This window comes from Syngnathus typhle, linkage group LG7 (genome assembly GCF_033458585.1).
Source record: "Syngnathus typhle isolate RoL2023-S1 ecotype Sweden linkage group LG7, RoL_Styp_1.0, whole genome shotgun sequence".
Taxonomy (NCBI): domain Eukaryota; kingdom Metazoa; phylum Chordata; class Actinopteri; order Syngnathiformes; family Syngnathidae; genus Syngnathus; species Syngnathus typhle.
In genome coordinates, this window is record NC_083744.1 from 10,872,870 (window position 1) to 10,886,903 (window position 14,034).

General features: G+C 39.6%; 1 protein-coding gene across 1 annotated transcript; it reads left to right on the forward strand.

The window, feature by feature from the left end:
• The first annotated feature begins 3,468 nt into the window (after positions 1-3,468).
• On the forward strand, positions 3,469-13,443 carry lrrc4ca (leucine rich repeat containing 4C, genome duplicate a). The gene is made up of 2 exons (XM_061282072.1): positions 3,469-3,545; positions 7,575-13,443. Exon 2 carries the CDS (start codon positions 7,638-7,640, stop codon positions 9,567-9,569), a length of 1,932 nt encoding a protein of 643 aa, XP_061138056.1. The 5' UTR covers positions 3,469-3,545; positions 7,575-7,637; the 3' UTR covers positions 9,570-13,443.
• The last annotated feature ends 591 nt before the right edge of the window (positions 13,444-14,034 follow it).

A 14,034-nucleotide genomic window follows, 5' to 3' on the forward strand; every position in this document is an offset into this window, starting at 1 on the left:
GATCCATCCATCCATCCATCCATTTTCTGAACCGCTTCGTCCCCACGGGGGTCGCGGGAGTGCTGGAGCCTATCCCATCCGTCATCGGGCAGTAGGCGGGGGACACCCTGAACCGGTTGCCAGCCAATCGCAGGGCACACAGAGACAAACAACCATTTGCACTCGCACTCACACCTAGGAGTCTTCAATCGGCCTACCAAGCATGTTTTTGGGATGTGGGAGGAAACCCGAGTGCCCGGAGAAAACCCACGCGGGCCCGGGTAGAACATGCAAACTCCACACAGGGAGGGCCGGAGGTGGAATCAAACCCGCACCCTCCTAACTGTGAGGCGGACGTGCTACCCAGTGCTCACCGAGCCGCAAGTCCAGAGATGACAGACATAATCAATTCGACTTTCCTTCTTGAAAATCCTACGACAGGCTCTCTGTAGAGCCACTTCAGTTGCTGTGTTTTTGTTCTTTTGTCTTCCAATTCATGCAATTGGCTTGGTCATTGGAGAATACAGTATTGAATTTGTTTGCTTTCATAAAGTCTTGGCAAAGAGGACTGAGAACACCTCTTCAAACAGTTGCAATCTGCCTGAGATTGGACGTTGTTCACAATTGACCAATTGTAGCAGTTTGTTTCACGGCAAACAAAGCATGTCAAGTGTGAACACAGTACCAACAGGTACCTCCAAAAAATGTGCCTCCACAGTTTTTTCTTGCACTGTTGGCACTTTTTAATTTGTATTCTCCTTTGGTCCTACTTGAAGGATTTATTTTCTCAGCATCACCTCACATTTCCTCTTTTAATTATATACCCCACTTTACATTTTACACCCCATCCCCCAAAGAATGTGTCTCAACTTCCTCTGTGGAACTGGAGCGATTTTTAGTTATCAGTGATTCGTATTACATATTCTTATCGGCTTAGCGTGTTAATCCTCCTGTATCTCAGTGGAAGTATGGCAAGCCTTCAGAGGCATTTTTCAGAGGCTTTTGCCAGTCTTTAAAATGACAGACATTTCGTGAAATAAATTGAATATTGGTCGTTTTCTCTTTTACATGCTTACTCTGCAGTGTATGCCTTCCATCTTATGCACCTCTTTGTAAAATCGCTTTTTAGCAGACATTTTGCTGATGGAACTCAATTTGACTCCTCTGAATACTTCCATTTGTGGCCTCATTGATAGCTTGTTCACCACCTGTTAATCTTCACTTTGCGTGCTTAAGGTAGAAAAGGTGCCTAGCAACACACTTTTGGGCTGATTACTAGGGAGGCTCTCACTTTTCTACTCGTACAACGGCTCCAAACATACATTCAGTCATACCAGTGGCAGGCAAGTAAATTAAAATTTCATCAGACATATAAAAAACATAATGTAGGCTACTAGTAGCCTACTTGATTGTTTGAGTTCACTTCCGATTGTTGGGCAGGCACTAAAAAGGTATAACGAATTTCAAGACATTTGAGTAGTTTTCGGAATACTTTCCTCTAATGGTCTGGCTTTGCTAGAAATTTTGGAAAATTGTTATTTGTCTGCAGGTTGTGGAAGGCCAGTTTCTGTTCCAGACAGGCTGTATTGTACCATTTTACCTTGAAGCAGCTTCACTCCGAATGGACTTATAGTCATGTTTTGTTTCATCCAAGATGACTACTAAAAATCTGGCAACAGTTACACTGGTTAAGTACCACATTACGGTGACATATTTGTGGCTACAAGGCTGGCTATCGGGACTGTGATTATTAACAGTACAAACACAGGACGAAGATTATTGACAGTAAAAACACACATAAATGCGCACACGCACTCTCTCAGATGCTCTTTCTGTGGGAGATTAATAAAGTGCGCCACAAAAGTAGTATGTCAAAGTCTGCTTTATTGTCAATTTCTTCACATGTCAAGGTCCACAGACAAATAAAACATTCAAGTAAACAATACAAAAAGTAAAAATAAGAAGGGACATACAATGAATAAATAAGAGCAACTTGGTTAATATGGTGCAATTGTGCATACAGCAGACAGTCAGTATAATAACGCAAAAGTACAAGTGGAGTAGTGCAAGTGTATTAACAAATGTAGCATATTAGAATTTCACAATTAATAGAGTTGATTTTGCTATGTACTAATTTGACTCAGTCACACCTCATGCAAATAATATAATTGGAGTAATGAAATTGCTTTTTTTGATCCACATAATTGTTTTCAGTCATAATTCTTGCACTGAAGCCAATTAATTTGTTTTATCTAGTTGCCATTGTCTTACTTTGGCTCATTTATTATAAAAAAGAAAAAGAAACACAGTGTGCATTCACATTGTGTTAAAGAATAAAATCATTGGATTTCATGCATCTTTTCAAACTCATTGATATATCTCAACGCTTTTATTGCAAAATAGTGAAGTATTTGTGCCGTCATATTTTTGACAGAGATCTATCCACCTTTACATTCTTCGGACTTGGTCACTCTTGACTTAGTGAGTCAGCTTGGCAAGAACCTTCAAGCAGATACAGATGGATTTACCATTAGATCATGACAAATGGCAGTCACAACTGAGCTGATTTCACCACTTACTACTCCTTTGGGACACTGTGCTCCCTACATGAGAACACCTCTTAGTCCATCCCGAATCATTTGAACGAGTGACTGTGCATCCAATTGATTCTGCCTTGCATACATTTCTGCTCATTTCTAGCAGGTGATGTAGTCTGACCTGCAGGTCCAAATTTAAGGGTTGTAGCACATAAGACACTGACATCAGACTTGATTTTTGTTGGACTATTTGTCTAGAAAGAGGCACCATCTCATCGAATAAATGGGATATAAAGACATCTGACTGCTTGAGAAAATCTGTTTCTTTTGACTGCCTGTTTTATGCATAGGCTATAATATTGTTTGCACTGATGCAGCTGGCCATAGTTGCAGTATTTTTCCATGTCTAAAGAGCCCAATTGAGAATGGCAAATTAGAGACAGAGACTGGTTTGATAGTGATATTCTGTATTTCAAATCCACGCTTGGTATAAAATGTAATCAAAGTATCACATTGAGTGACATCCCCCTAACGTTAATCCTGCTGTCAAAGCAGCAGCTCTGTTTATGACAGGGACGTGGTCATTGGATCAAATAATAATTAGATGGCCATTATTTGTTTCTCTGCTGTTTGTGGTCTACATATACGTATATCTGCACATTATGTGTGTGTATGTAGTATGTACATTATACATGTATGTACGTATATATCATATAGAATTATAGACATCAGCAGATCATGCATGGAAAAATGTTGACAGAAAAACAAATTACTACATGACACTGACTATTTGAAGATCGTGAAGAGATGTTTTATTACATCCTTTACAGCTAGGCTGTTTGAAAAAAAATTATAACCAAGCTTTCAGCACAGTACATTATTCATATTGTACTCCACAGAAAATAAAAGCACAGTATGTTGAAGTAACTTTTATTTTTCCTCCTTCAATTTCAGGGCCAGTATTATGTTGGATTGGGGGTTTTAAATGAGAATGACCAGAAGACCACTGAACTGTAATTGACTTGGCAGGTAAGAACTCACTCTTTGTGTGAGACGCAATGCACTTGATGTGATGAAAGGGACTCAACCAGTGTTCCACTGGCCAATTGGCATTGAGAAAGAGAGAAGAGTAATAAACTCAAGAACGTAGATTTTGGCTTTGCTTTGCTTGATTTTCCCATTTCATCCGGATTCTCTCTACTAAGCGTTTTGTTTAGTTATTTTTACCACACAATGTCTGCAACACTCCACAACACTAGGTGGCAACACACTACCGCTCAGCTTCCACTGCCAAAGGACATTTCCAGTTGACCTATTACATCATGTCAAAACATGGTAACTGTGAATGGCCGGCAGTAATAAAATGAATGTTTCCGCTTTCCTCATCACGTGCATCCTTTCCGTTTTACTAACATGCTCTTTCCTGTTACGTAAAATGTGTGTAATTTTGTGTGTCATCGGAGCTTCAGCATCCTATTATTGGGTCATTGGGGAGAGCAGTCTCTGAAGCACTATCAGAAGCTTTTTCCTCCATTTATAAATCTAAATGATAATAATTTCACCATTAAATTGTATTGTTAATATGTATATTTCAATATTGACAATTAGTTTGGATTTCTGGGCTCATGCCTGCAAGAATAAAAGCAAGTTATAAACCCAAAAGCATGATATCCCTGATTTAAAATGATATATTTGGTGGCGTGAGCATTAACACAGGACTTAGCAATATTATTCAGTAGAAAGACCACTGTCAGACTCTGATGTTTCAACAGATCTCCGGAGACTACTCATACAGCTTCAGAAGTATGAGCTGACCTCACTTTGCTGATGCATATTTAAATTACTTACAAAACCACAGAAAAACACTTCTGCAAATGTCAAATGTGCAATGTGAGGTTGAACAAACCAGAAATAAGCTTGAGTTGCAAATTCGGCTCTCATAATTTATTCAAATGAAACCAACCTTATCATACATGAGAATAAAGTTCTTAAAGTAGGCAAGTAAAATAAATGAAATAAAATGCCAGTGATGACGTGTAACTGCTCAATTTTTCCCAATTTAAAATTTTCATTTAGATCAAATCTGAAATACTACTGTAGTTTAGTTCTGTACCACACACTTAGCATTTTGCTTGCGTTTTTCATTTTGAGATGTGAAGTTTCAGTCTCTACTCTACTCTCACTTTCTAAAAGATGAGCTTGATGCAGTTTGAGTGCTTGACAAAGAAACATCACAGGAATATAGTTTTCACAACACAAAATATTATAACAGATGATAGATAATGCCAGGGACAATTCAAAGTCATTCATGTCTCTCATTAACATTCCTTTTGTCAACATTGTACTGGGTCACAATTTGTCGAAATCATTGCCGGGTTACAATTGTGTTGCGCTATGTCATCTAATTACAGCCACATCAACTGTAGCCATGGTTAAGAGATGCTTCCATAGTATGAGGGGGTCCTCCCTTTTTGTCTAATCAGAGTCTGGCAACATTTCATACATAAAGAGCCTCTGTCTCATAGAAGGAGCCATGAACTCTTTTGATAAGTGCAGATAAGCCCGCATACATCTTATTTTTGATTTATTTTTTTTACCTGATGCTATGAAAACACTGTTGCATTTATGAAACCTATGAGCTACTACAAAAATAAATATATATACGTATTTCTGTTTGTATCAAAAGCATTCTAAATCCTGAAAAAAAAATGCTTGGTTGAGGCTTACTGTCAAAGAAGATAGTCATTGTCTATTTGTATTCATGAAATGAAAGTCAAACTTGAATTATCCCTCTGCAGCAAACAAATAATACCGTCTGCATTACCATTAGGTCACGAGGGCCGTAAGACATCATCTGCACAATCACAAGATTGTAAATTATCATTTTAGATGTTTGTGTTTAAAGTTCATGTCGGTTAGAGGAGTAAATGTTCTCTTTTCTTGAATTTTTTTTTTTGCATCGACATAGTCATGGTGGGCGGCACAGTGCGATTCCGGTCCCATCTTTCTTGTGTGGAATCGGCTTGTTCTCCCAGTGCGGGTTTTCTCCAGGTGCGCCTGTTTCCTCCCACATTCCAAAGACAGTGACCACTCCAAATTGTCCCTAGGTGTGAGTGTGAGTGTGAATGGTTGTTCATCTGTGTATGCCCTGCTGGCTAGGCGACCAATCCTGGGTGTCCCCCACCTACTGCCAGAAGTCAACTAGGATAAGCTCCAGCATGCCCGCGACCCTCATGAGGATTAGCGGCTTGGATGATGAATAATTGAATGACTCCTTATTTGCTGTATTTGCCAAAGTCTAAGAGAGCCACAGCAGAAGGATCAAAGAGGCCCATGAAGCTCTGGAGCCTTAAACTGCAGACCCCTAAATGGGCACCATTTTAGAGAATGATTCTCCCTATTTTAGTGAAATCCAATACTATGACTCAAATCATGAGTAATGCAACAGCCATTGTAAAAATATTATTCATTGAGAACTACAGCTCTGTGCCATGAATTAGCCATGCAACATTTATATGGGAAAGGGAATGTGCAAACGGTGTTTGATATGGTGCGGATCACTACTCCCCACGAACCCATCAAGCAGGTCTTAGTTTATATTTAGAGCTGTTGGAAGAATGGAGGCATGATCATGAAGTGACCTGATTTGATTTTTATCTCATTAATCTCTTCCTCTCTGTCCTCACTCTTTTTCTTTCAAGTGTAGAACACTGGCCAACCTTCCCCTATAATATATGCCTCTCATTCTATACTCTTCCATCCTTGTGTCTCCTGCCTATCATGCAGGATAAAAACAATAAGTCACTCTCATATAGTAATAAACATCATCAGCCAAGACTAATTTTCCTCACGTTCTTGTGCCATAAAAATCAGCCTAAGAAAACTAAATTGATCCAATGAAAGAGAACAAAAAAAAAGGTATAATACATAAAGCCTCTTGTGAGGTGGTGGCCTCATCTGAAAAACCTGAATGAAGAAAGAAGTTAACATATCTGGCATATGGTCGCCAGTGAGGGGTCCAGGGAACAAAATTCCTTTTCAAATGTGCTGGAATTGCTTCATTTTGCAGCAGACTGAAAATAAGCACAGATATGAGAAAGCATTTATCTTGAGATTTGGATCTGATGCACAACCCAGAACATAGCACATATGAGTTTAATCCACTTGTTTGTCATATGAACAAAAGTATTACATCATGGCCTCCTGGGTCTGTCTAATTTCACAGATTATTGAAACCAAAAAAATAAATCTTAATTTCCCACTGCATGATCAAATGACAATAGCAGTAGGCACACTGGTTCATTTGTCTGAAATAAAAAAAATTCTCTATCAGCCCCATTCCTTTTTGTTTCGGCCACTTGTACTTTTGACAGGTGAAGATAAATTGTCATATTCTGTGAAATCTATATATTCCGTCATGCAAAATGAAAACTTTAATCGAATCCCTAAAATTGTCTTAGTAAACCTGGCATGTACTAATTGCTTTGTAATAGTGCCACCTCCTCTGGTACTTTAATTTGGACGTTTTGATTTATCGTTGTCGTTTCAAATAGGAATTTGTGGTTACAAAGGAGCCTCTATTAGTCACATTAATTATTACTTTTTCCTTTGAGAATATTTGTCGACTTTCGTCTAGTAAACCTGCCTTTTATATATGCCTTAGATACTAGTTTTAAAAATATTGTTTGAAAAGTGTAAACAAGTACATCCAAATACACTACTGCCAATTACACTCAGGCACACATTTGTTTTAATCTATGTATCTATCCCTCCCATTAGGAGCACTATATTTGCATATCTGTAGTTGAGGTGCCTTCTCCTTGTTCAGGTCACTGAAGCCTCGAATATCAAATCCAAATGATAGTCCAAATGTTGGTTGCTGCTCTGCTCCTTTCTTAATCTCATATACTCCATAAGAGAGTCAATGCGATTGTGCTGTACCACCAAATACTGATATACGTACACTATGATGATTTCAGTTTATTTTGATTCTTTATGATTTTAAAAAGACCTGCGCATCATCTAACACATATTGTCTTGTGTCCAATCTCATTCCAGCTGTCCCCGATCCTCTTTCCAGCAAGTGGAGGACCAGTCAATGAATTATGATTGTTAAACAAGATGACCTCCTCTCAGCAGCAGCAGATGATGCGAGGTCCTAGGTGGAACCGGGCCTTGTCCAACCCTTTTTTTGTGCTGCTTCTGGCCCTACAGCTTTTGGTGGTTGCGGGTCTGGTTCGTGCTCAGACGTGCCCTTCTGTCTGCTCCTGTAGTAATCAATTCAGCAAAGTCATCTGCACACGGAGGGGGCTACGAGAGGTCCCTGATGGCATTTCTACCAACACACGCTACCTGAATCTCCAAGAAAACCTCATCCAGGTCATTAAAGTGGACAGCTTCAAGCACCTACGACATTTGGAGATCCTACAGCTGAGTAAAAATCACATACGTAAAATTGAGCTTGGAGCCTTCAATGGACTTGCTAGCCTCAATACCCTGGAGCTTTTTGATAATCGCCTCACCACCATCCCCAATGGGGCATTTGAATACCTGTCCAAACTAAAGGAGCTATGGCTGAGGAATAATCCCATTGAGAGTATTCCCTCCTATGCCTTCAACAGGGTGCCCTCATTACGACGGCTGGACCTTGGGGAGCTTAAAAGGCTATCCTACATATCTGAGGGAGCCTTTGAAGGGCTGAGCAATCTTCGCTACTTAAATCTGGGAATGTGCAATCTGAAGGAAATTCCCAACCTTATTCCCCTGGTGAAGCTGGATGAGCTGGAGATGTCAGGGAACCAGCTGTCTGTGGTCCGGCCTGGCTCTTTTAAGGGGCTCATTCATCTCCAGAAGCTATGGATGATGCATGCCCAAATCCAGACTATAGAGAGAAACTCATTTGATGATCTCCAGTCATTAGTGGAGCTAAATTTAGCCCATAACAACCTTACACTCTTGCCCCATGATCTGTTCACTCCCTTGCATCATCTGGAGAGAGTGCATTTGCACCACAACCCTTGGAATTGTAACTGTGACATCCTCTGGCTTAGTTGGTGGCTCAAGGAGATGGTACCAGCAAACACCAGCTGCTGCGCCCGTTGCAGCTCCCCAGCTCACCATAAAGGGCGCTACATTGGTGAGCTTGACCAAAACTACTTTCACTGTTATGCTCCTGTTATTGTGGAGCCCCCAGCTGACCTAAATGTGACAGAGGGGAGCGCCGCAGAGTTGAAATGTCGAGCCAGCTCTTTGACTTCTGTGAGCTGGATTACACCCAATGGTTCCATCATGACGCACGGTGCATACAAGATTAGAATCTCAGTGCTGAATGATGGCACTCTGAACTTCACCAACGTTACCATGCAAGACACTGGTACATACACGTGCATGGTCAGTAATTCAGCCGGTAACACAACAGCGTCCGCCACACTCAATGTGTCCTCAACTGAAAACAGCAGCTTCAGTTACTTTACCACAGTGACCGTAGAGACGATAGAAACGCCACATAATGAAGGTTTCACCACAATTGTGCAACAGAAGGGAGGCCCCACTCCCTCGGCTCATACATGGAAGTCGGTTTCAGCCACTTCCTCAACTACCACAGTGCAGACCCCTGTCTCTACCCGTGCCACAGAGAAGACCTACACAATCCCTGTCACTGAATTTGGTGGCGAAGGCTCCCTCAATGGCTTGGATGAGGTCATGAAGACAACCAAGATCATAATCGGCTGTTTTGTTGCAATTACGCTCATGGCAGCTGTCATGCTGATCATCTTCTACAAAATGCGTAAACAGCACCACCAGCAGAATCACCACGTGCCCACGCGCACTATTGAGATCATTAATGTGGACGAGGACTGCGTTACAGGAGGACCCGGCATGGAGGGCCACCTGACTTTGCCTCCTCTTGAACATGAGCACCTAAACCATTACAACGCCTACAAAACAGCATACAACCATGCCTCCACTATCAACTCCATACACAGCTCAGCGCATGAACCTTTGTTAATCCGGGCAAACTCAAAAGACAATGTACAAGAGACCCAAATCTGAACATTCTTTTCTCAAATAAAGGAATGACAGCAAGACTCAAACATGAATGAACCACCGTGTGTTCGACCAATCAGCGCTTGGTGATGTTCATTTTGGGATTTTGGTAATTAGGGTATGTCTGTTACAAGAAGTGTCTTTAAAGAAGTTATTTATTTAAAAACAAAGACTATTGTTAAATCAAGGGAAAACATTTATTTTTTCCTTCAACATTTAGTTTTTGTCCCGCACCCGGCCCCTCCCCTCATTATATTGGTTGATTCATGTTTCTTAGATTATGCCTAGCGACAATAGGTCCAAAAGAAATGAAACAAGAAGACTGTTTTTGGTAAACTGTCAACTTTGTTTTCCCAATCAATCGAGAGCACACGGCATTTCTCTCCAACTGTGGAGTAAGAGGTAAAGTATTTTCTAAACAGTCAATGACTGCATGACATAAATATTAAGCAACCGCTTATTTCAAGGTGTTAAGCAGAATTGTCAGTCATATTTGATCAGACTGTGACATATGAGCAATATGTCCCACATTTTCCTATTGGAAACACAAATACCGTTGAAGATTAAGAATGGCATGTAGCTGTGATGAATATTTTATTTTTTCTCTCCACTCATCCCATGCGTTTAATTTGCAGAAGAAGAATCTTATACTCAATTTCCCAGCTTCCAAATGACCACCCAGATCTCAAAGGCAAGGCAAAATGGAAGAAAACTGTCAAGAAAGTGAACTGAAACATTTACAATATTTCATCCTTATTCATACTGATACCCGTGATTTTCTTTCTGTAGGTTTCCAAGCTTCCTAAGCTACCCTTTTAAAGCATGTACCCCTTATCTCATCTACAGGGCTGTAGGACTGCATGCTCGCAGGTAGACTGGTGAGCTTAAACCCTTTATACAGCTGTCTCAGCGCATTGCCTGTAATCCGCGTACCACATTTCCACATGGGCAGTGCCTGGCAGCTCCTCATACACACCCTATTCCTGCCAGCCACACAACTTGGCCCTGTGCAGCCGGTTTTGTGGCTAAATGTGGGGAAACGGGCACCAGCCAGATGTTTATGCTACATGCTATGCCTTACTCCCACGGCTTCATTTACATTTTAATGACCAGTTTGGCCCAAGGGCACAACTGTGCAAAGGACCCTTTTCAGGAAAGCGTTCCCAAAAGCCCATCATGAAAAATAATGCCAAGCAACATAACTTGAGGGGCTCGGTGGGCAATCGGGAAAGCCCAACGTTTTTCAAGTGTATTCAACTTAGAATTGTGTATGGTTTCCCACCTTGCCAACCTCCTACCTCCCAAATAATAATAATGAAAGAGGCAGCAAGATCACTGTACTAATATTGCCATTCTTAAACTTTAGTCAAATGACACAAGTGTACAAGTGTATTAACAGCCCAGGTGTTGAAGAATATTGCAGCGTTTGTGATGTATTTTGAGAAAAAAACCCCTCTGTTTTTAAAACAAAAAATGTGTCCATTGGCTTTTATTTTTTATTGTACTGTTTTATACAAAATATATTTTACTGTTATTTAAGAAACACATGGCTTTGCAAATCTGTTTAACTTACACTATACTGACAAGCAGAGATAGTCATGTCATAGAGTGGCCCAAACACGTGTCCAGCAAATGTTTGTGAAAAACTGATGCTTACCCGAAAATATTATCATAGTTAATTTTATTAATAGTTTAAACAATAGGTATAGCACAAACTATATTCCCAAAACACTTAAATAATTGTTCAAATGCTGACAGACATCTTCAAACATTGTTATACTTTTCCAAACACAATAAACAGCTTACAGCTAAGCATGCACAAAGACTATGTAGAGTCCCTGACCAGATGTCAATAATTATAAGATGGTGAATTATTAGAGCCTGCCATTGGCTGGCAACAAGTTCAGGGTGTACCCCGCCTACCACCCAAAGATTGCTGGGATAGGCTCTGGAATGCCCGGATCTCTCATGAGAATAAGGGTTCAGACAATGAATGAATGAATGAATGAATGAATGAATGAATGAATGAATGAATGAATGAATGAATGAATGAATGAATGATTATAGCGGTGAAAATTTGACTGCACGGGAGTTGCTGCACATTGATAGTGCCAACAAAGGATGCTTCAGGGGCTGCATTTTTTATGTTAAAGTCTTGATGTTGTTGCTTTTATTTCTACAGTGATTGGCACTTTGGTGTATATTGACCCAAAACTGCTGGATTCACTTAGTGAGAACAGAAACTGGTGGTGGGAGATAAACTGCTGTTACACTCTTCACTGGATTCAGTGCCACAGTCAGTCTCTCTTGTGAGCCAGTGTTGACATGGGCGTTTCATCTTTTCTTTGCAGTTCAGCTGCCAATCACAGATTTTACAATTGTAGATCAGGTGAGAGAGTGTTTGCAGGTGGAACTTCAGCACAGCTCTGGTGGAGTATTTTGGCATGTTTATGAATAAGATTAACCAGTTGTTATCTCATGATAAAAAAACTTCATTACAATAAATATTGTACATGCTGTACACAGTAATTTCAAATGACATCAGTCATAAATTAGGACCCCCTCAGACACACACACACACACGCACGCACACATCCACACACACACAAAACAGACTTCTACCGGACAGCTACTTTAGTTTTTGACAGTAACCATTTTATCAATTTATGAGACACTTAAATACAATATAAATACCATGTATACTGTAGACCATATAGTCTAGTAGACTATGGAAATGAGTTTTCTCTCTTGGTTTTTTTGGTCACTTAACAATCCACAAAGGTTGCCAAACCAAAAATATGCGGCCTCTGCTGTACTGTCTACTGTACTGTACTGTGTACATGATACACCCTGAATCTCTGCTTGTTTTGTTCGTTTGTTTTTGTGGAGTTTTCATTTTAAAATTAGTCTGTCTTTGGTCTTTCCTGCATTCACATTTGAGCTGAAGTGACCCATTTTGCACCAGAGTTCACTCGCAAGGGAACAGAGCACTTCTTGAAGCGGTCATGGTCTGCTTGTTTGGTTCACACCAGGGTTCCAATGATAGAGATTACACACCCGCAGTCAAATCAGTGGCGTCAGACGTAACATAGCCTAACTTGTGTACAATGACTCTTATTGAAATCCCATCATTTTTATTTAGAACATCACCTCAATGGTACTTCTGAAGATGAATAATTGTCTTTCCCCCTCCAGGATTATGAAACATCAGTATAGAATCTACCCAGCATGCCCACTGTTTGTATCAATATTGTATCGGCTACTAATATTACGTTGGCAGTGCTTAAAAGAAACCGTCATACATGTGTGCTGCACGTAAAACAAATGTCATACATTCATACATGACTAATTAATTGATATAGGTCCACACTCCATAGACAACTAAAAGTGTATCCTATATCGTGCTCTGTGCTGGCCATACAATCGTGTTCTGTGGTGGCCACACAATAATCCTGAAATTGCATTTATAATTCTCTTTACTAGTTAATTTATTTGATGCTCCGGTTCTACTCATTTTACACACAAGTCTGTTACTCCAATTTTGTCTTTATTTGCAGTTTTGTTGTATGGAAATTTAAATGGTGAAATAATGGCATTTTAGTCAAGCTCCCTGATGTGTGTAAGATATTGAAATATTTCTGTTTTGACATAAGCAATTTTTGAGACAAAATGCAGTTGTAGTTGTAGATTTTTACAGACATACATTTTTAAGGCTGCATCATTTAAAAGAATCAATAACAGGTGTTTTTTGTTGTGGCTGTTTGTTTTTGTTCAGATTTGTTTTTACTTGTACCAACCAGCCGTCTAAAAAAGCAATGTGCTGTAAAAGACTAAGAGATTGATTTTCATGTAAGAATTGTTACACGACCTTTAAGAAGATATGGAGATTGATTATAGAGACCAGAGTTTGTAGTACAAACACAAAATATGGTTAAAATAAACTCTTGTTGTTTTTTTGTACTTGCCTGCAGTTTGTCCTGTTTTCCATCACAAATTAACGAACATTTTTTTTAGAATGTTACAGATTTACATAAAACCTGAAATGAGTGGTCTTCCAATTAGGGGTTATGATGCAGAAAAATACAGATCATTCATTAATGATTTTATCTGATGCATATTTTGATAGTGGTTACATGGATTAGCTTCACATTTTTTGATTTTACTGCTCCTCACTGGTCATTATTATTTTAATAATTGATTAATCTGTAAGCGGTTCTGAAAATGAATGATTTAAAAAAAAAAAACGTAGAATCCAAATGTTCGTCCTTTTATTATACCAAAACAGGGCATGATTTCAGTTTGATAGTTCAGAAAGTATATATAAACATATCCAGTATTATGATTATGTTAGTTACTGGTTTAGTCTGTGACACGTGCAGTGTGAAGAAAAAGGAGAGTGGACACACAAGCTGGTCTCAAATTGGCTACAAGGTGATCATTTTTTGTGATCGGTAGCAAAAGGCATTGATAT